Source organism: Oryctolagus cuniculus, chromosome 14 (genome assembly GCF_964237555.1).
Source record: "Oryctolagus cuniculus chromosome 14, mOryCun1.1, whole genome shotgun sequence".
NCBI classification, from domain to species: Eukaryota; Metazoa; Chordata; class Mammalia; order Lagomorpha; family Leporidae; genus Oryctolagus; species Oryctolagus cuniculus.
Window position 1 is genome coordinate 76,687,375 of NC_091445.1, and position 20,808 is coordinate 76,708,182.

At 39.3% G+C, this 20,808-nt stretch overlaps 1 protein-coding gene across 2 annotated transcripts in view; it reads right to left on the reverse strand.

The window, feature by feature from the left end:
- Positions 1-1,094: 1,094 nt before the first annotated feature.
- IL6ST (interleukin 6 cytokine family signal transducer) overlaps positions 1,095-20,808 on the reverse strand; it is a 56,471-nt gene continuing 36,757 nt past the window's right edge. For both annotated transcript variants that reach the window (XM_008262226.4, XM_017344725.3), the window contains 9 exons: positions 20,724-20,806; positions 19,493-19,703; positions 18,049-18,231; positions 15,692-15,793; positions 15,001-15,147; positions 14,563-14,703; positions 10,705-10,801; positions 6,809-6,890; positions 1,095-5,685 (listed from right to left, as the gene is read on the reverse strand). In XM_008262226.4, the coding sequence (XP_008260448.2) occupies positions 4,948-5,685; positions 6,809-6,890; positions 10,705-10,801; positions 14,563-14,703; positions 15,001-15,147; positions 15,692-15,793; positions 18,049-18,231; positions 19,493-19,703; positions 20,724-20,806 (1,784 nt within the window). In that variant the 3' untranslated portion in view covers positions 1,095-4,947. The remainder of the gene's footprint in view (positions 5,686-6,808; positions 6,891-10,704; positions 10,802-14,562; positions 14,704-15,000; positions 15,148-15,691; positions 15,794-18,048; positions 18,232-19,492; positions 19,704-20,723; positions 20,807-20,808) is intronic.

Genomic DNA, 20,808 nt, shown 5'->3' on the forward strand with positions numbered 1-20,808 from the left:
GACTCCATGGTGCTCTGAAGTGAGACGCCGCCGTCACAAGCCGTGCCCTCCTCTGCACCACCACGCTGGCTCTGAGACAGGGCAATTTTAGCTGTTGAAACAAAGCAGCCCATCTAGGGTCTTCTGGCCAACCTAAGTGAGCTGTCGCAGGACCCGGAGCCACTTACCGTGACGCGGGGTTCTCGGACTCCCATCTGCTATACTACACCCTCCTTTCCCTCCTGTTCACTACATCAACTACAGAAGAGTGTGTAGCAGCGATGCTGTTATCTTAAAAAGAAAAGCTTACATGCAGAGAGAATCGGTGCTGAGTAAGGAAGTGTCTCCTGCTAGGCTGGGCAAACAGGCGAGTCTTAGGAAGCAGGATGGACAGCGACCACGCTCTGGAGACGTCAGGCGAGGCCTGTCAGAACTGCAGTCCCATACAAAGCCAGGGTGTTACTTCTCTAAACTCTGCTCTGGAAATTTAAGGAAAATGTCTATGGGGAAAAAAAATGCCTGCATTTCAAAAACTTCTGCACAGTAACGTGGAATGAAGAAGGCAGATTCCTTACCAGCTCTCCAGATTTACTCCGTGATAAGGGTGCTCACCCGTGAAGGGAGGACAGCCGCTCGTGCTGGCTCCGCGGCCCACACTGAGGGCCCGCTCTAGGGGAGGGCAGGCTGTGAGGACGTGTCGTTCTGTTCAGATTTCTGCTGACTGGGTCTCAGACACTCTTGCTCAGTGACTCCGAGCAGCAGAGGGATGGGTCCCATCAGTCTGCTCCTCAGCCTCCCAGCAAGGGTGAAGACAGCAGAGTGCCGGCACAGACAGGCCACAAGGAGGCGCAGCACCTCCATGCACGGTAAGAAAGACCATCTACTAGGAGGCAAGACGTGGGAAATCCAACTCATGGAGTCAATCTGGAAAACCGGTAATGAATCTGCCATCTTCCTGCTATGATATTAACGCCAAGACAACGTACCAACTTCCTTCTAGATCCTACTCCACTGTGGCAAATTGGCACCACAGAAGCCCCAGGCCACTCAGATTCCAAGACCTGTGTGTACCGACACCAGCAGCAACACTTCACATTACAGCCACCACACAGGGAAACAAACGGAACAGAAATTTATTTCTTACAGAATTAGACCTGATATATAGACAGTTTATGTAACACTTAGAGTTTTGTCAACAAAACAATAATAGCTGTGGTTACAATTAGCACATGCCAAGATTAAAGTATATATAACAGACAGACAAGCTTTCCAATGAAGTTAGATGAAGTGGGGTAAAACAACAAAGGAACAAGGACGGACTGCGTTTACACATAAATGGGAGATAGTTAGGATATAAAAAGGAGACATAATGCTTATCACTGCATTGTCATGCTAGCAAATTGCACTTATTTTTAGAGCATATTCAAAAAACATGTACATTAAGACTAAATAATTTTCAAATATAACTTTTAAAATATCCCTTTGCTTCAGACACATCACAGTTTGGTATTCTTGTACCAACATTGGAAACCTGTAGTTACTGTTCAAAGCCTATATTCAAGAGATAAAAAATCTGGAACATTTATCACCACTGGCCTTAACTGCATTTTTCATTATGACCCATTAACTTTAAAGCACAACCAGGTAATGAAATCAAATTACCACGTTGGAGGGAAATACTGACAGCAGAAGAAAAAAAAAAAACAACCCTTAGAATTTAGGAACAAATGAATATAATGTTAGTAGCACACCCGAGTTGCCACCTTTTAATTTTTAATACAGCGTTCACCAGAAGATCATGCTAATGTACTTGCTAGTAGCATTTATGATGGAAAAATAGACTAAATCCAAAGACATTTGGCTTTGGACAGTTCTATCTGGACTTACATCTGAATCCTGTATATAAGCAGTCTAAAAGGGAACTGCAGGCAAGGTCAGTCCCAAGAAGAATTAGGGTGTAGGTTTGTTAGTTTATATCTTTACTGAAATCTAGGACAATGCTTAATTTTAGGTTAACTCTAAATACCTGGCCATTTTATAGCTCATTTTAATTTACCAAAAAGTATGAAAATTTCTACAGTTATCCTACCTGGGCACTACAATCTAACATGGTACCTACACAGGAAAGCTATTCCAATAATTTTCTTGAACTGAACTTTAAGTTTTATGCAGCTTATTTAGAAGTACATGGTTTAGAAATTTGGTCTTAATGCCAATTGAACAAAACCAGGAGAATGATGTGTAATATTCTCCAGTGTGAAATTACTTGGTCATTGTATGTCAGGAAACAAATTTTTGGGGAATTACCTATGAGCCTTATACTCCTATATTTTTGCCATGGTTTTAACTAGCTAATTGGATAGAAAACACATCTTTAAAACTTTGATTTCTATTCCTAAAATTACGTGTTCTACTTAAGAGTTTTAATAAATAAATTTTTATAAGCATATTTCAGCTTTATTAACCTTTAACTTTGTAGTAAGAGCTAGGATCACTGGCTAGTTTCATGCCCTTGTCAAGGAATTGGGTTACGATTAAGTGAACAACTAGGTAGGAAAGAGACATGAATACTGAACACATGAATGATTTGGTTTTTTCCTCCTGCTCAAATGCTGGGTGTTCTTGAGTGCTAACTCATCCAAGCTAAAAAAGGATTAAATTCTAGATCTTAAGGAGTATAAAGCTTTATGATTTATAGTTTTCTCAGTTAGCATTATGCCTTTGAGAGAGGAAAATAACAGACAAATTGCAATAGCAACACCTACTAACATATTGGGTCTTTATTTTTCTTAAAGGAGGCAGCAGCTGCATTAGAAGCAGTGAACTGCTTTTGTCTACAAAGAGGCTATTTTCTGAAGTACTAGCATTACTTTAAACATTTTTAGACACTAAAAGATCTTAAACTATTAAATTCCCTATCTCTTAGGCTGTTTTTTCCACAATCAGTTTCTTTCTCTGCCTATGTAAAATGCAATGTACATGCATCAGAACAGATTATTCTAGAGGACATGCTCTGTATTTAAAACATTTTGACTGCTTTTCTCTGTAGGGCAAAGATGTACATTACATATTAGTGCTCAAATGTATATTTGTTTCCTGAATAAACTTTTGACAGTAACCATATATGCACTTAACATGTTAAAGTGCTCTTGTGGCTGGGGGCATTCTCACTGTCCCATGTTCTATACAGTTTTCAACATGCAAGTCTGTTTTATTCTCTTTTCTTTAGATCATGCGTTCCCATTTTCTAAGTGCCCTCCAAAAAACGACAGCGTTCTTCAAAACACAGCTACTAGTACATGATTACTATCTGGAAGACACACAAAACGTCCTAAGTCTAAATTTCCTCCCAGACATACAAACATAGCAAGGCAAATTCGGTCCCGCTCAGGGGCAGCCTTTGAAGACCGACTAAAACGGTGACGATGCCATCCTCCCGCAGCCTAAGTCCAAACCTCTGTATCCCTCGCGGACCCCTCTTTCTTCATCTACTTCACTTCTGTTGGCTTTGTCTAAAGCAGGAAACTGGGTCTCTATCACACGGAGGATCATGCATGTGAAAGGACTCACAAAGTATCAGACACTGTATAACTGCAAGAATACAAAGGGTAAAATATACCGGAAAGCCTAATATGAACAACAATCTTAGTAAAAAGCAGAATTCTATTTCGATTATAGAGGTGTACCAACTTCTTTTAGCCTTTAGTCTCCTATTACCTCTACAAACTATTTTAAGTCTGCCTGGTTTCTGAACCTCAAATACGACAGAAAAACAACCCTACTTCCTCCACCCTCACTTGATAGCAGTAATCTACCACAACCCTACATGGCAATTTCTTCCTACTCATTCGGCCCCCGTCTCTGTCACATGTGGTGGTTCGGGGAGGGCCTAAGTGTGTGAGAGGCTTTAGCACTCAACTCTGGAGGCCTGGCTGCCTTCTCCCCTGAAGAAGAGAACTGTTAGGAAGAGGTTTAAAATGTTCTTAAATCACAATGTAGAACTAAGTTTCATCCTACCTCAGAACTGGCAGATGTTAAATAAAATGCCATCTCTTTAAATGTCTGTACAATTAGGATTTTGCTACCAGCAATATTCACAGTTTTGGGGGTTCTCTTTTGTTTTGGCAAGTACTGCCCAAAGTCCTCCTTAGTTCCTTCAAACACCTCCTAGAAAAATTTTAAACCTCAGTATGCTTAGAAAAAGTATATTCAATTAAAACACATTTTAAGCTGAAGGCAATGTGTAAAGTGCTTTGTCAACCAAATTCATTCCTAGCTTTTTCAAGGGTACTCAGTGAGTTTGTGAACTGGACCTTTAAAAATAAAAAGGTTGTTAATAATGATAAAAAGCAAATAGATTAAAAATATAGTTCATTTTAATATATAATATGTCATGTTAAAGCTCAACTTCTTTCCTCTTGTAACAACTGGCAGTGTCGTTACCTATGAAAGAACTGACAAATATTTTCTATGTTGCTATGAATATAAATGCTGGACAACAAAAGCTGGGCTCATAGTCATGCTCTGTGGACCTCTGTTTAAATTAGGCTGTCAGCTGAAGTAGAGAGCTTATACCTTGCTCCTCCTGTTTTCTGGTATTAGCTATGCCCATGCCACTTGGTTGACTACTCACATCAAGATCAGTACAGCTGTGCTAAGGTTACCGCTGCTTACCATTCATACATTTACTTTATACATTTCAGATCAGATGAGCTGTGTTTTTCTTCAGTGCAACCATCCCGAAACAGTACAAAGTCAATCAGCTATTCAGAGGATAAAGTCAGTTTATGTAGTGCTTGAAGTTGAATTCCAGATATTCTGGAATGGGAATAGCCCCATGTAAGATTTGTCCTCAAGGGCAAATGATCATCTTCAGGGAGTGAAGATTATTTTTTATCTGAAATCACAGATAAACGATCTTTAAATGTACTTTACAGGTATGCTGAAGCTGTAACAGGCACGAGTCTCTCACTGAGGCACGTAGCCGCCTTGTCGTACAGTCTGTGGTAAGTAACTTTTAGGCATTCCTTCATCAATCACAGCTGCCACCCCAACGGTTTCAAATCTTTCTCCTTGTCCCTCAACACCTGGACCAAAAGCATCCGCTGCAGAAACTTCCTGAAATCCTTTCAGTTGCCCAGACCCAGAGGACTGCACCATATCCGAAATCTGCTGCTGTCTGTGTCTAACAAAATCTTCCTCACTGACTGCTGAAGCAGGCTTTGACCTTTCAAATTGGGAAATATCTGGACTGGTTTCTTGTTGGCTGCAGTTCTGTTTGAAATACTGTTGTCTGGGCAAAATGTTATCACCACTATCTACATTATCTATTAACTGTAGATCTTCCGGCCGCTCTTCTGAATCCAGCAAGGGCTGGGTGGATTCGGATCTTGAGAAGACTTGGACTGACGGCACCTGGTGTCTGTAGCCGCTGTGCACCACCGTGGAATACTGGACAGTGCTGGAGGTATTTTGTGCAGATTCATTCTCATCACCGCTGGAAATGCTCGGCCTCGAAGATGACATGCAGGAAGAGCCCCCGATGCCACTGCTGTGCCCTTCGGTGCCGCTCTTCTCCTTCCTGAACAGGTCCAGGGACTTCAGATCGTCTGGGAGAGGCTTCTTGTCATTGGGTTCTATCTCCACAACACTTACATCAGTGAAATTGCCATCTGAATACATCTGATCTTTAGAATTAAAATTGTGCTAAGAAAGAGAGAAAATGGATTATCTCTTTTGGCATTTGTTCATTGAGAAACTCTGAGCTACATCTGATAGGAGTTAGAAGACAAAGTTCTCAACTTTCAGTGGTACAGAAATAGCCTACGTTATCTTAAAATATTGTTAACTGCCCAAATATTGATATGTGAAATATTGACAAATGAGTCTGAGAAGTCTGAATTGTCTCAGAACTTCTGAATCAGTATTTTTGGTTTCAAAGTTTGCAGACCATTAGTTTATCAAATAGTATTTAATAGTTCATTGCAATACCAGGAAGCACAGGAGTAACTGAATAGAAAAATTAAGCAAAATCAAATGTGAATGACTCGGGTTTTGTGGAATATAAAAATATGCAACACAGTCTAATCTATGAATTAGATATTTAAGGATACATACAAATGATTTTGCCTCTAGGGTAAATTTAAATTCAGAGTTTAAAAAGGTAAACTTGGGGCCGGCGCTGCGGCTCACTAGGCTAATCCTCCGCCTAGCGGCGCCGGTACACCGGGTTCTAGTCCCAGTCGGGGCGCCGGATTCTGTCCCGGTTGCCCCTCTTCCAGGCCAGCTCTCTGCTGTGGCCAGGGAGTGCAGTGGAGGATGGCCCAAGTGGTTGGGCCCTGCACCCCATTGGAGACCAGGAGAAGCACCTGGCTCCTGCCTTCGGATCAGCACGGTGCCCCAGCTGCAGCGCGCCGGCCGCGGCAGCCATTGGAGGGTGAACCAATGGCAAAGGAAGACCTTTCTCTGTCTCTCTCACTGTCCACTCTGCCTGTCAAAAAAAAAAAAAAAAAAAAAAAAAAAAAAAAAAAAAAGGCAAACTTGGTTGTAAGCCTCTAAGAGTTCCCATCCAGCAGTTTTATCACTTTAGTATTGTGTTTTCAAGATCAAATAACTGTAATGTTTGCTAAATGAAATTAGGAATGTCAGAACAAATATGCCACATGGATGATAACTCCTGGAATATGAAGGTATTTTAACTAAAATTCACTTATGAACTGTTTTACTTTCATTTATTTCTTGATTCGGCCTGCTGTCTTTTGGCTGAAGTCCAAGTGTATCCCAATATGCCTGTGTGTAATACAAACAACTCAGAAGCATTTTATCTTACCCTTGGAGGTGTGGGAGGTGACCACTGGGCAATGTGACTCTTAGAAGGATCTGGAACATTAGGCCAGATGTGTTTTTTAATGCTGAAAAGAAAAGAAACATGGTAGATAGACCCGTATGTAATAAGCAGAAGTTCCTAAGTGTTTTCATTGAAGTTTTAAAATCATGAACAAAAAATACCTATGTGATCCAAAACGCAAACAAAATTTTTGTCTTCTGACCAATAAATACCTATGATCTTAATGTATTTAGAGAAACAAATTGTTAGCAAGGCAAAAGCTAATCATCAGTATTCAGTTAAAAAAAATCTCTCTAATCAAATCCTGCAATAAAAATCACTTAGAAACTTTACCCAGGGTACAACATGATGTGGTACACTCTTACCAACAACACAAAAGCAAATTTATTCAATTTCCAATTTAAAAAATCCAGATAATAAAAATAAATGTTCACAATAAGATGATAAACTTGATTTTTTTTTTTACATAAAAAGGTTAGCATTTAAAATATCCACTTTATTCAAATGGTCCATTTAATCGGAATCCTACTTAAGTATAAGAATCCTACTTAAGTATAAAAATTGAAATTAAAAGAATGGCACTTTGATAAGACAGAGAGATCCTACCACCCCTAACTCTCCTGCAGGAAGCACCTGTAAGCCCGGAGATAATATAAAAAGCAGTAAAGCTGATCAATGAGCCCATGGCCACATTACTCAAAAGATCAATGAAATTTTCATTAAGAACCTTCCCACAAGGAAAACTCAAGATCTGTAGGGGTTTAATTGTGAATTTCAATAAAATATTTGAAAAAATAAATAAAACTCTTCCAGAAAACTTGGGAAGTAGGTTAACACATTCCTATTTATTTTATGAGGCCAATATTAATCTGATTTCAAAACCAGACACAGGTATCTCCAGGAAAAAACTACCAATGTCTTTCAAGAACACCGAATCCAGCAAAATACAATTTGTTATTCACAGAAGAAAGGCAGAAAAAAAAGCTATGACCATCTCAATAATTCAGATACAGCATTTGACAAAATGATAGCCATTCACGTTAAAATACATACAAATGTCCCTGACTTACAGTTAATACCACATCTAACGATTAAAGACTGAGGCTTTCTCCTCTGAAATCAGGAACAATGCAAAATTTCAGCTCCTACCACTTCTAGTCAACACTGTACTGGAAGCCCTAGCCTGAGCATTACAACAACAAAAAGAACTAAAAGCATGAAGACATTTTGGAATAACCGTAACTACTAGCAGCCAAAATGACTGTGTATGGAGAAAATTCTAGATTCCAAATAGCTACTAATTATGAACTTAACAGTTTTAGTATACACAATCAATATTTGTAAAAAGTCAGCAGGAATAAATTTTAAAAATTTGATTTATGATTAAAAAACAATCTAAGAAAAGATGTGTAGGATTTGTCCACTAAAAACTGTTAACACACTCTAAAATCAAAACTCAGGTTCACGGACTGAAAGATTTAACACTGCAGCACTCAAACTGATCTATAGATTTAATAAAATACCAATAAAAATCATACCAGGGTTTCTTTGTTTTCAAAGGAAATTGACAAGCTGATGTTAAAATTAATATAAAAAGGGAAAAGAAAAAACCCAAAGTAATTTTGAAAAAGAACAGAATGGAGAAATTCTATCTATTTTCAATATTTACTACATGAGAGTACTTCAAAAAGTTGTTGGTAAGGGGCTGGCACTGTGGCCTAATGAGGCTAAGCCTCTGCCTGCAGTGCCAGCCACCCACGTGGGCACTAGTTTTGAGTCCCGCTGTTCCTCTTGTGATCCAGCTCTCTGCTAATGGCCTGGGAAAGCACGGGAAAATAGCCCCTGCAACCACATGGGAGACCCAGAGGCGGCTCCTGGCTTTTGATTGGCCCAGCTCTGGCCATTGCTTTCAGCAGATGAAAGATCCTCCTAATTCTGCCTATCCGATAAATAAAATCTTTAAAAAAAAAAAAAGTTGTTGGAAAAATGGAATTGAAAGTTTAGGGATGGGTGTTTGGTCTAGCAGTTAATTTGTCAGTTAGGATGTCCCAACCCCACACTGGAGTGCAGAGGTTCAATTCCTAACTCCAGCAGTTGGGTTCCTGACACCCAAGTAGGAGACCTGGATTGAGTTCTCAGCTCCTGGCTTTGCACCCCACCCTCAACTCCCTGCTATGTTACTGGGGAGTGAACCAGTAGATGGAGAGCCCAATGATTCTCAAATTTTTTTTTTTCAAAGTTTGTTTTGGTGTAACAAAATTTTGAAATTGATGAAGTTTTTTCTTAACACGCATTTTCCATGAACTCTTTGAAGACCCCTTTTACTAGTTAAGACAGTTAAGGCTTAAGTCTAAACATATAACTGGAACAAAATCTAAGTCCCAAAATAAGGACAGACTAACAAAAAACTGATTTTTGGTAAAGGTATCAAAGCTATCACAGAAAAAAAACCAGTCTTTTCAAAATAAATGATATTGGAACTGGAAATCTGTGGAGAAAAAATTAAGTCTGAACCTGACCTCACACCATATACAAATTAACTTGAAATAGATCACAGACATAAAGAGCTAGAACTACTGAACTTTAAGAAGAAAGCATTGGAGAAAATATCTGACAATGAGTTAGGCAGAGATTTTTTCAACAGGACAAAAAACTCAGGAACTACAGTGCAGAAAAACTGGTAAGAGGATGGAATTCAACATTAAAAACTTTCTTACCTAAAGTCATAGTTCTGAAAGTAAAAATGCAATGCACAGACTGTGACAAAAGTTTGCAAAACATGGATTTGTTAAAATTTTTCTAACAGAACCCTTATAGCTCAAAACTAACCAAACCACTCAAGTGAAGATGAGCAACAGATTTCAATAGACACATCACAAAAGAAGGTATGTAACAAACATGAAGAGTTCCAACATCAGCCATCAGAGAAAAAAAAATCAAAACCATTATGAAACAGTACTAAAATGCCCACTAGAATCAATAAACCTCATTGTACTAAGTATTGGTAATGATATGGGGTATTTGCTAGTGGGAATGTAATATGGTATAGCTACTTTGAAAACTTCTGGCAATGGGGCCCATGATGTGGCATATCAAGTAAAGCTGTCGGCATCCCATATGGGTGTCAGTTGGAGACCCCAGCTGCTCCACTTCTGATGCAGCTCCCTGCTAATGTGCTTGGGAAAGCAATGGAAGATGGCTCAAGTATTTGGGCCCCTGTACCCACAAAGTAGACCTGGAAAAAGCTCCTAGCTCCTGTCTTCAGCCTGGCAGAGCCCTGGCCAATGGGGCCACTTGGGGAGTGAACCAAAAATCTCTTGCTATCTCTTCATAAAAAAAAAAAAAAAAAAAAAAAAAAAAAAAAGTCTGGCAGCTTCTCATGAAGTTAAACAGACCATATGACCAAGCACTCTAAATCCTATCTATTCAATATTAATAAAAACACATGTTCAAAATTTTATGATGTAAATGTTCAGTGTAACATTATTCATAACAGGCAAAAAGAAACAAAGCTCCAAAAAAAATAAATCCTGATACATACATACTGTAGAATACAGCAGTAAAAATGAGAAAAATGTCAGTATGGGCAACATGGATTAACCACACAAAACTATTATGATAAGGCAAAGACTTTACCGCAAAACAAGCAAAACTACAGTTACAGAAAGCAGGTGCAATGATTGCCTGAATTTGAGGGTTAAGAGAGTCTACAAATCAGAGTAAGGGAACTCTTCAGGGTGATGCAAATGTCTATATTTAATTGTATAGAAGTTACACACAAAAGTTATCAAATGATAAAATGAATGAATTTTATGGTATGTAAGTTATGGTCACTAAAGCTAGAGAAAAATGCAAAAAATACAAATAATGCTACTTACAGGTCTCTTTTATTAAAGCAGAACAACACTCCCAGAAGAGTTGTGAAGAGGATTGCTAAGCAAACAGGCACAACTATGGCTTCGATTTCTCCTTGAGCTAAAAATAAAAAAAGATGGGAAATAATTACTGACACATATACTAAGAAGAAATACTAAAACTTTTCAACCAGATTATTAATGAAAAGATGAACTACAATCCTATTCCCCTCACCCCTTTCCCTGCCTTAAATAGTAACCTGGTCACACAGAAAGCGTAAAATACATGTTGGCTGAGGGGATTACAATGATTAGTTTGGTACACTGGATAATCTACCTGGTAAACTAGAGATTTCAAATCCAACCACTTATTTATGATCTTATTCCGCAGAATCTTAGCAAAGCTTATCTTTGCATCCTAATACTCAAAGAAATTATATCTCAGCAAATACAAATGTTGGGAAGAATTGGAAAAGCTATAAAACAATCTTAATTGAAATGTATCTTTTTTTTTTTTTTTGACAGGCAGAGTGGACAGTGAGAGAGAGACAGAGAGAAAGGTCTTCCTTTGCCGTTGGTTCACCCTCCAATGGCTGCCGCGGCCGGCCCGCTGCAGCCGGCGCACCACACTGATCTGAAGGCAGGAGCCAGGTGCTTCTCCTGGTCTCCAATGGGGTGCAGGGCCCAAGCACTTGGGCCATCCTCCACTGCATTCCCTGGCCACAGCAGAGAGCTGGCCTGGAAGAAGGGCAACCGGGACAGAATCCGGCGCCCCAACTGGGACTAGAACCTGGTGTGCTGGCGCCGCAAGGCGGAGGATTAGCCTGGTGAGCTGCGGCGCCGGCAATATATTTATCTTCTACAAGGAATAAAAACAGAACCTGCAGAAAAAATATTTAATGGCTTTTACCATTTTCCAAAAGCTGATGTGACAGAGGGCTAAGAACGTTAGGAGATAATCAGCAGGTACAAGGAGCAGCACAAGTACAAATAAATAAGGCAGACAAATCTCCATTTGCATTTAAAAGAGAAACTAATCAATCTGTAAGTGATTATATATCCTATGAAGCCCAGCAGAAATAAAGAAATCAGACTGGGGAGGGGTGTGTTTTGCAGCAGGTTAAGCTGCCACTTGGGGTGACTTGCATCCCATATCATATTGCTTGGTTCAAGTCCCCGCTTCTCCACTTCATATCCAGCTTCCTGCTACTGTGTCTGGGAGGCAGCAGATGAAGGCTCAATTACTTGAATCCTGCCTTCCACTAAGGAGACCGGAACAGATTTCCTGGCTCCTGGCTTCGGCCTGGCCCAGCTTTGGCTGTTGCAGGCATCTGGGGAGTGAACCAGTGCCTGGAAGATCGATCGATCGATCGATCTCTCTCTCTCTCTGACTCTGCCTTTCAAATAAATAAATCTTTAAAAAACAAATAGAAAATTAAAAGCATAGACAGGTAATTCTGAAAGGGCTATTATGCAATAACACTAGTAAGTATGACAAATTTGGAGAGAAAAGTGGATTAGAGATTACAGGATAAACAATTGTTTTAAATTATTTCTGGGTGAAGGACTAGAACTAATTTTTCTTTTCTGTAATTTACTGTATAATCTAAATTCCCTATAAATTTCTGATTACAAACTTTTTGTAATCAGGAAAAGTATTTTAAATTTTTCTAAGGATAATGGCATAATTTCATTTGTTGTTTAGTAACACCACCACATGGGACAAGCCTTATCCCAGAAACAGTTCCAAGAGCAGAATTCAGGATATCTGATCTATGTTAGGTAGATTCAGTCTCTCATTCAACAGTTACTCAACCAACAAGAAACAGACGTTATTATTTATCATATACTATGTTGACACTTGGGGGTGTGCATTAAAATAAAATAATTAGAGTCATTCAAAATGTGTGTGAACAGAAGAAGGAAGTGGGTCTGGCGCTGTAGCATATCAGGTAAGGCTGCCGCCGGCAGTGCCGGTATCCCATACGGGTGCCAATTTGAGTCCCGGCTGCTCCACTTCTGATCCAGCTCTCTGCTATGGCCTGGGAAAGCAGCCGAAAATGGCCCAAGTCCTTGAGTCCCTGCACCTGCGTGGGAGACCCGAAGAAACTCCAGGCTCCTGGCTTCAGATCAGCTCAGCTACAGCTGCTGTGGCTGTCTGGGGAGTGAATCAGTGGATGGAAGACCTCTTTCTTTCTGCCTCTGCCTCTCTAACTCTTTCAAATAAATAAAATAGATCTTAAAAAGAGAAAAAGAAAAGAAAGAAGGAAGCCTAAGACTGCTTTAGAGAATCCAGGAGTGATCAAACGAGGAGGAACTACACTAGGGCAATGTAGTAAGAAAAAGAAGAAGGAAAAAATTATGAGTTTACAAAGGAGGATATGATTATGAAAGGGTACTCACAAGAAGTACTGAGGTGTTATGAATAGGACTTGACTTTTGGTTTACATGAGGGAAAAATAAATGAAAAATGTATTACAATCATTAAATTTCTATCTTTGGCAGAGATGATATAGCATTCAAACAACAAAAGAAGAGACATGTTGTCTTTTTTTAAGATTTTATTTATTTGAGAGGAAGAGTTACAAAGACGGAGATACAGAGAGAAAGGTCTCCCATCTGCTGGTTCACTCCCCAAATGGTCCCAACAGCTACAGCTGAGCTGCTCTGAAGCCAAGAGCCAGGAGCTTCTTCTGGGTCTCCCACGTGAGTGCAGGTGCCCAAGCATTTGGGTCACCCTCCACTGCTTTCCCAGGCTATAAACAGAGGAGCATCCGGGACTCGAATATGGTGCCAATATGGGATGCCAGCACCACAGGCAGAGGCTTAACGTACTGTGCCACAGCACCAGCCCCAAGACATGTGTTTTGGCTGAAGTTATGGAAGGGGATTCTAAATAGGCAGATAAGAAAAGAGGGCTAAGAGTGGGGCGGCGTTGTGGTGTAGTGGGTTAAAGCCCTGGCCTGCAGCACTGGCATCCCATATGGGCGCTGGTTTGAGTCCCAGATGCTCCACTTCTGATCCAGCTTTCTGCTATAGCCTGGGAAAGCAGTAGAAGTTAGCCCAAGTCCTTGGGCTCCTGCACCCATGTGGGAATCCTGGAAGAGGCTCCTGGCTCCTGACTTCAGATTGGTTCAGCTCCGGCTGTTGCAGCCATCTGGAGGGTGAACCAGCGGATGGAAGATCTCTCTGTCTCTACCTCACTCAGTAACTCTGTCTTTCAAATAAATAAAATAAAGCTTTAAAAAAAGAAATAACACTAAGAGTAGCGCTCTTAGTAGAGTAGGAGAAAAATCATTTAAAAGTACAGTAGAAAAGAGCAAGGAAGGATCAGGAGAGAGGAGCCTCAAGGATGAGTATAGGGTGGAAGGAGTTTCAAGGATGTGAAAGCCAACAAGGTTAAATGTCAGAAAGGCCAGAGAAAAGATGAACACCACAAAGCATACACTAGTGATGACTAAGAGGTCTTCTACGAGTGATCCCAGAAGGGTTTCAGTGGGGTTGGAAGCCTTATTTCGGTAGGCTGGAGACTCAACTGCAGATATGGGGCAAGTGAAGTCTGTAAGGGTGGAATACAGTAGCCTACCTATACAAGGAAAGAGTAAAAGTAGAAAAGAAGGTAATATACCACGCATGAGCCAGTGAAAAATGGAACCCACCTAGATTTATATTGCTTCGGAATTCAAAGTTTAGCTGAATTCAGTCAGAAACAGCTTTAATAAAATACCAAAGTAAGGAATAGTACTTTCTTTCTATAGTTCAAAGTAAAACAATATAAACATCACAATTTATGAGTATTTCCATGAATCCAAAGTTGTACTTTTAAACAAAATTTTAGCACAAAAACTTTTTATTCATTAAAGAAAAATAAACATTTCTTACCAAACTTTGGTGTAGTAAATGTGAATTCTGGACCATCCTTTCCGCCTTCATCTGTGTATGCTACCATTCGTACCATGTACAACGTGTCACTAGTCAGAGAGGACAGGGTATATTCTGTGTGGGAAGAATCCACGTTCACCGCTGCAAGAAATCAAAACCTGTGCTTTATTCCTCTACTCAGCATTCTGATCAATCTGGCCTTTAGCGTTCTGAAAGTATTAAAAAACTATTTCTGCCAGGAAACAGCTTTTGTAACTGATATATTCTTTTGTGAGTACAATATTTTAAAAATACAGTCATGAAAGCAACCATAATCGTATTCTAAGGTGTATTCTTTCTAGGAACACCATATATTTTAAATGTTTTATTTGAAGTTAGAAACGAGTATTTATAAAAATTTAAGAACTTGATCTTTAATGATGGATATAGTTTTATTACCAGTCTCATTTCCAATGATGGTTTTATAAAATATAGTATAATTTCTGATAAATCCATTCTGAACATCAACAGGAAGTTGGTCCCATTCTAGGACAGCTTCGTTTTTCCCCACTTTCTTTGTCCGAACCATAGGTCCTTGGGAAGGTGCTAAAACAGAAGAAGTATATTTGCTAACTGAAAATTATTAGCATTTTTAGTGAATCATTAAAATTTATAAAATTTCCTTATAATAGAATTATTCTACTATAATGACATAAGTCCTTATTTAAAATAATGTGATAAAATATCTTTGTTAAACTAAACTGTTAGGCCGGCGCTGCGGCTCACTAGGCTAATCCTCTGCCTACAGTGCTGGCACCCAGGGTTCTAGTCCTAGTCGGGGCACCGGATTCTGTCCCAGTTGCTCCTCTTCCAGTCCAGTTCTCTGCTGTGGCCCAGGAGTGCAGTGGAGGATGGCCCAAGTGCTTGGGCCCTGCACCCCATGGGAGACCAGGAGGAAGCACCTGGCTCCTGGCTTCAGATCGGCACAGCGCGCCAGCCATGGCAGCCATTTGGTGGTGGTGGGGGGTGAACTAACGGAAGGAAGACCTTTCTCTCTCTCTCTCACTGTGTATAACTCTACCTGTCCAAAAAAAAGAAAACTAAACGGACTAAACTGCTAGTTTTCAAAGAAAAGTAAGTTTGGACTTACGTGCTTGTTTAAGGTATGCCTTTATAGATTCTGGTCTTCCTGGGCCATCTGCATATACTGGAGTGACTGTTATCAAATAACATTTGCTCTCCACAAGGTTCCCTGAAGTAAGAACAGCAGATCAAACATTTTTTCATACTCTATATTTTTATTTAGAATTTCATGACTATCTAACTTTCTGTTCTGTTTTCTAAGTAAGCAATGTCTTCTTTGTAATGGATTCAAGCTCAATAGAATAAAATTGCTTATAAAAGTTTACTTACTTTTCATACAGTAGATAAAAAATTGGAAGTTTTACTAATAAAACTAATGATAATATTTATATTCAGGATTTACAAAATACTGATCTCAAATAATTCAGGGTCTTCCTTAGGGTTTAATAAACTTTATGTATCTTATCTAATTCTCTGAGATTTGCCTACTGAGCAAAACACCACTATTAAGACTGAAGGAAGGGGCCGGCGCTGTGACACAGGGGGTTAACACCCTGGCCTGAAGCGCCGGCATCCCATATGGATGCCGGTTTGAGACCCGGCTGCTCCACTTCCTGTCCAGCTCTCTGCTATGGCCTGGGAAGGCAGTAGAAGATGGCCCAAGTCCTTGGGTCCCTGCACCCATGTGGGAGACCTGGAAGAAGCTCCTGGCCCCTGGCTTCGGATCGGCACAGCTCCGGCCGTTGCAGCCAATTGGGGAGTGAACCATCAGATGGAAGACCTCTCTGACTCTCCTCTCTCTATGTAACCCTTTCGAATAAATAAATAAATCTTTAAAAAAAAAAAAAAAGTAAGACTGAAGGAAAAGCCCCAAAGGCTCTCATTTGTTAGACATTAAAGTTGAAAAAAATGAAATTAGTCATATTCCCGATTAATTTTTTCACATACTTTTTACTTAAAATCATCCAAATTATCAACATATCCACTCTTTTAGCATATAACTATAAAATTTCTTTATGTAGCATAATCTATCCATAACAGAAAATTACATGTCTATATGGAATATATCCCTTCAATAAGAACTTGTATTTTCCATAACTATTATTCATAAAGTTATATATTCCTTTGCTTTCTTAAACAGAGTAATTTTACCTTTTCTTGATGATTTAACATTACCAAGCAATGAAAAATGTTTATATTCTGCTAAAGCAGTGACGCTTTCAGGGCTGCCTGCCTGACTTTAATGTTTCCCGGGCCTCTGCTCTGTTGTTCTGTAAAAACTTTCTATTGGGGCCAGTGCTGTTGCACAGTGAGTTGATCCTCCGTGGTGCCATCCCATATGGTTGCTGGTTCTAGTCCCAGCTGCTCCTCTTCCAATCCAACTCTTTGCAATTGCCTGGGAGGGCAGTAGAAGATGGCCAATGTGCTTGGGCTCCTGCACCCATGTGGGAGACCCCGAAGAAACTCCTGGCTTCAGATTGGCACAGCTCCGGTCACTGCAATTATTTGGGGAGTGAACCAGTGGAAAAAGACCTTTCTCTGTCTCTCCCCCTCACTGTCTGTAACTCTACTTCTCAAATAAACAAAATCTTAAAAAAAAAAGTTTCTATTATCCAATTATTTCTAATCTATTTCCTCCCTGGATCCACCATGTTTTAATGTGAAAAGGTTAATATGCTAGCCAATTAAGCGTATTAAAACTGTACGTTACATAACAGGTTAATGAGGGCCAGTCTATTTTATGAATAAACCCCAAAAACTTAAAGCTGGTATCCTTGTTATGGGTTTTCATTGATTAGTCATATTATCCACAGCTAAATTCTAATAATTCTGTTTCTGATCACTATAAGCTCAGTGCCTTCGTCTGCTGAAAGTTGTTACAGCTCTTTACAGGTTACCCTCTACAGCGGTACCTCAACAGAACAGTCCACCTTGAACTTACTGTATCTCGTTTCTTCCTGTCCTTTGCTAGAACATCCAACTGAAAGGCCTAAGGAAACCTGCACTCCAGTTTGGCTTCCCCTATGTCATGTCTGGAAGACATTAAACAAGTCATGCAGATGCCTACCTGTTTTCTCATCTAAAGGGAGAGGGAATTAAATCGGCTACAGAGAATACACCACCTCAGCAGCAATGGCTGCACTTTCTTACGTTTTCCTACTTCTTTACAGTTTTGTTAATGCAGTATTAGGGTATAAAAAGACGACAGTATTAACCTCACTCTGTCCAAAAAGAAACCCCATAGATTCAGAGGGGCTAAGTGCAACTTGCTGAGAGCCAGCCATCTTGTAAATAAAGAGGCTGTGATAAACTGGGAGTCTTTTTCAATGGCCTACGAAGTCTATAAAACAGCAAAGAATATGCAAAAGAAAAACTAAGAGTTTGACACAGGTTATCAAATTCAATGTTTCTAGTCAGATCTACCTCTTAAATATGTGCGATGTGTGGTACCATCTTCTTGTTGCCAGTCCAGGATACAGGGCAATTTATCGGATAACACACACCACTCAAGTATGTATTTCCTTACAGATTCATTTGGAGCAGTCCACTCTACCCAAAGCTTGTTATCTTTTGGGAATGCTTTAAGATCCATTACAGGACGAGTAGCTGTAAAACAAAAAGTTTGAACACTGATACAATAAATGAACATTCAAACTTCCAAAAGCTTGACGTTTCCAAAATATGATTTATCAATGTATGATATAAACATATATTTACATGAATTAAAGCACTCACATATGACTTACATGTAAGGCAGTTTATTTTTAAGCTTCAATTCTTGCTTTACCAAAATTCTTCAAATGTTTTGTCTAAGTCTGTAATTACAACCTTCTCTTCTTTGAAAACCACAAATAAACCAATATAAGGATACTTCAAAAAATTCATGGAAGATGGAATTAAAGCATGTTTGTTTTAGTGCACGCATTTTTGAAATCCACACATACTTTTTTAATATGCATTTCCTATGAACTTTTTGAAGACCCTTGCACACAGCAACCCCCATCCTTATCCATGGGGTTATGTTCCAAGACCCCTAGTGGATACCTGAAAGACAGTACCAAATTGCTTATATACTATGATTTTCCTACACATAATATCTATAAGGTTTGATTTACAAATTAGGCAAAGTAAAAATTAGCAATAATAAATAACAGACTTTAACAATATACTGTAAAGAAGTTATGTGATCGTGGTTTCTATTTCTCTTTCAAAACATTTGCTCATTCTTCTTGTGATGATGTAGGTGATCCTTAAAAGGAAGCACTTTATGGCTTCTCTCTGACATAATGAAACTGCCAGCATTACTAATCTTGTGTGTTGGAGCCATTATTAAACAGTGTTACCTGAACACAAGCACTGCAATGCTGTTGACAGTGGATCTGATAACCAAGACAACTAAGTGAGTAACAGACAGGCATGGCAGGCAGCACATATAGTGTGCATATGCCGGAGGAAGGGATGACACATGTCCTGGTTAGGGATTGGTGGGGGCCAGGTAATGACATTTAACCCGGCTACTCAAAATGGCATTTAAGTCATATGCAAATGAAGTAAAACTTTCAAAACCTTTAATATTTTAAAAACCAATTAAACAAACAGAAAATGCTCAAATGCATTAAATAGCTGACTGTAAGGTTTATGTGAGCCATGCAGTGATAGAAGTATTTCACCCATTCTGATGAAATTTGCCTGCTGACTAATCTCTAAAACTATGATCAGCTCTGATACTAAGAGTGTCTGCCAGCTCATTTCTGAAAATCCTTGACACTGCAGATATAGGCTACACTACCTGTGCATTCAAGAGCCCTGTCCATACCGAACCATTCTTTTGCAATCATAAGCCTGGTTCTGCCTCATAGACACAAACCTTGAAAGTCACAGGCAGGGATAGTTAAAACAGATGGATCTGATTTGCCAACCAGATTTCTTGCTGTTAGAGTAGCTATATAACGATCATTCGTAAGATTTACTGTCAGTTTTGTGTCATTAACTGTGTAATTTTGCAAACGTGATTTCCATCTCGTGAGGGTCACTTCATAATCCAAGATCCTTCCGTTGGTTTCAAAAGGAGATAATGTCTGTAACAAAATAATTTTTATTTAAAAATTTTTATTTCATAAAAATAATCAGTAGAATTGAATAATCAGTTTCTTTAGATTCAGAAATTTTGCCATTAGTCAAACCTCTAAGTATTAAACAAGAAAGGACTGACAACCTCATTTTCCACTCAGTACTAAAGTAAAATTACTACATTCTTAATGAAGAGTAAAAGCATTAACCCAGTTTTAAAGCTCTGTATACAATTCTCCACTACAGCAATATGGGCCTAAATTAATTTATGCTATGTTTGATTTTCTATCTTTTAAAACATGATAGACTCATACACTTGTATCAATTTATCAACATTTTTGACTATCCCAAGTTTTTATGAATTCTCTCTGGAAAATTCAATCAAGTACAAGACAGGGTCCCTTTTCTTACAGAACTTGTAACTTACAGAGCTGTGATAAAATATCTATAAAGTACTTAATATCTGCAGTTTCTCAACCTGACCCTAAATCATACATATAAAGCTGTTTCTATTTATTAAAAATATTTATCAAATGCTTTGTTGCTACTATGATGAATGAAAATTTAAGTGTTAAAAACCTCCATTTATGGGCCTGAGCGGTGGTGTAGTGGGTAAAGCCGCCGCCTGCAGTGCCGGCATCCTATATGGGCACCGATTTGAATCCTGGCTGTTCCACTTCCAATCTCTGCTATGCCCTGGGAAATCAGAACATGCCCCAGGTCCTTGGGCTCCTGCACCGGCATGGGAGACCCAGAAGAAGCTCCTGGCTCCTGGCTTTGGATCGGCGCAGCTCCAGCCATTGTGGCCAATTGGGGAGTGAATCAGTTCGCTTGCACTCACTCTCCCCACTTCCCCTCCTCTCCTCAGCTCTCCTTCTCTCTCTGTGTAACTCTTTCAAATAAATAAATCTTTGATTAAAAAAAAAAAAAAAAAAAAACAAAAACAAAAACAAAAAAAAAAAACAAACCTCCATTCATACCACAGAAAGTATATTTATGCAAGAAATAAAGAACATAATTTGTTTTACCTTCCATATGAGTTGTACAGATCGATAGCCATTAGTATGGGATGGATCTATCTTATACCAGAAACTTGGTGCTTTGGATGGTCCT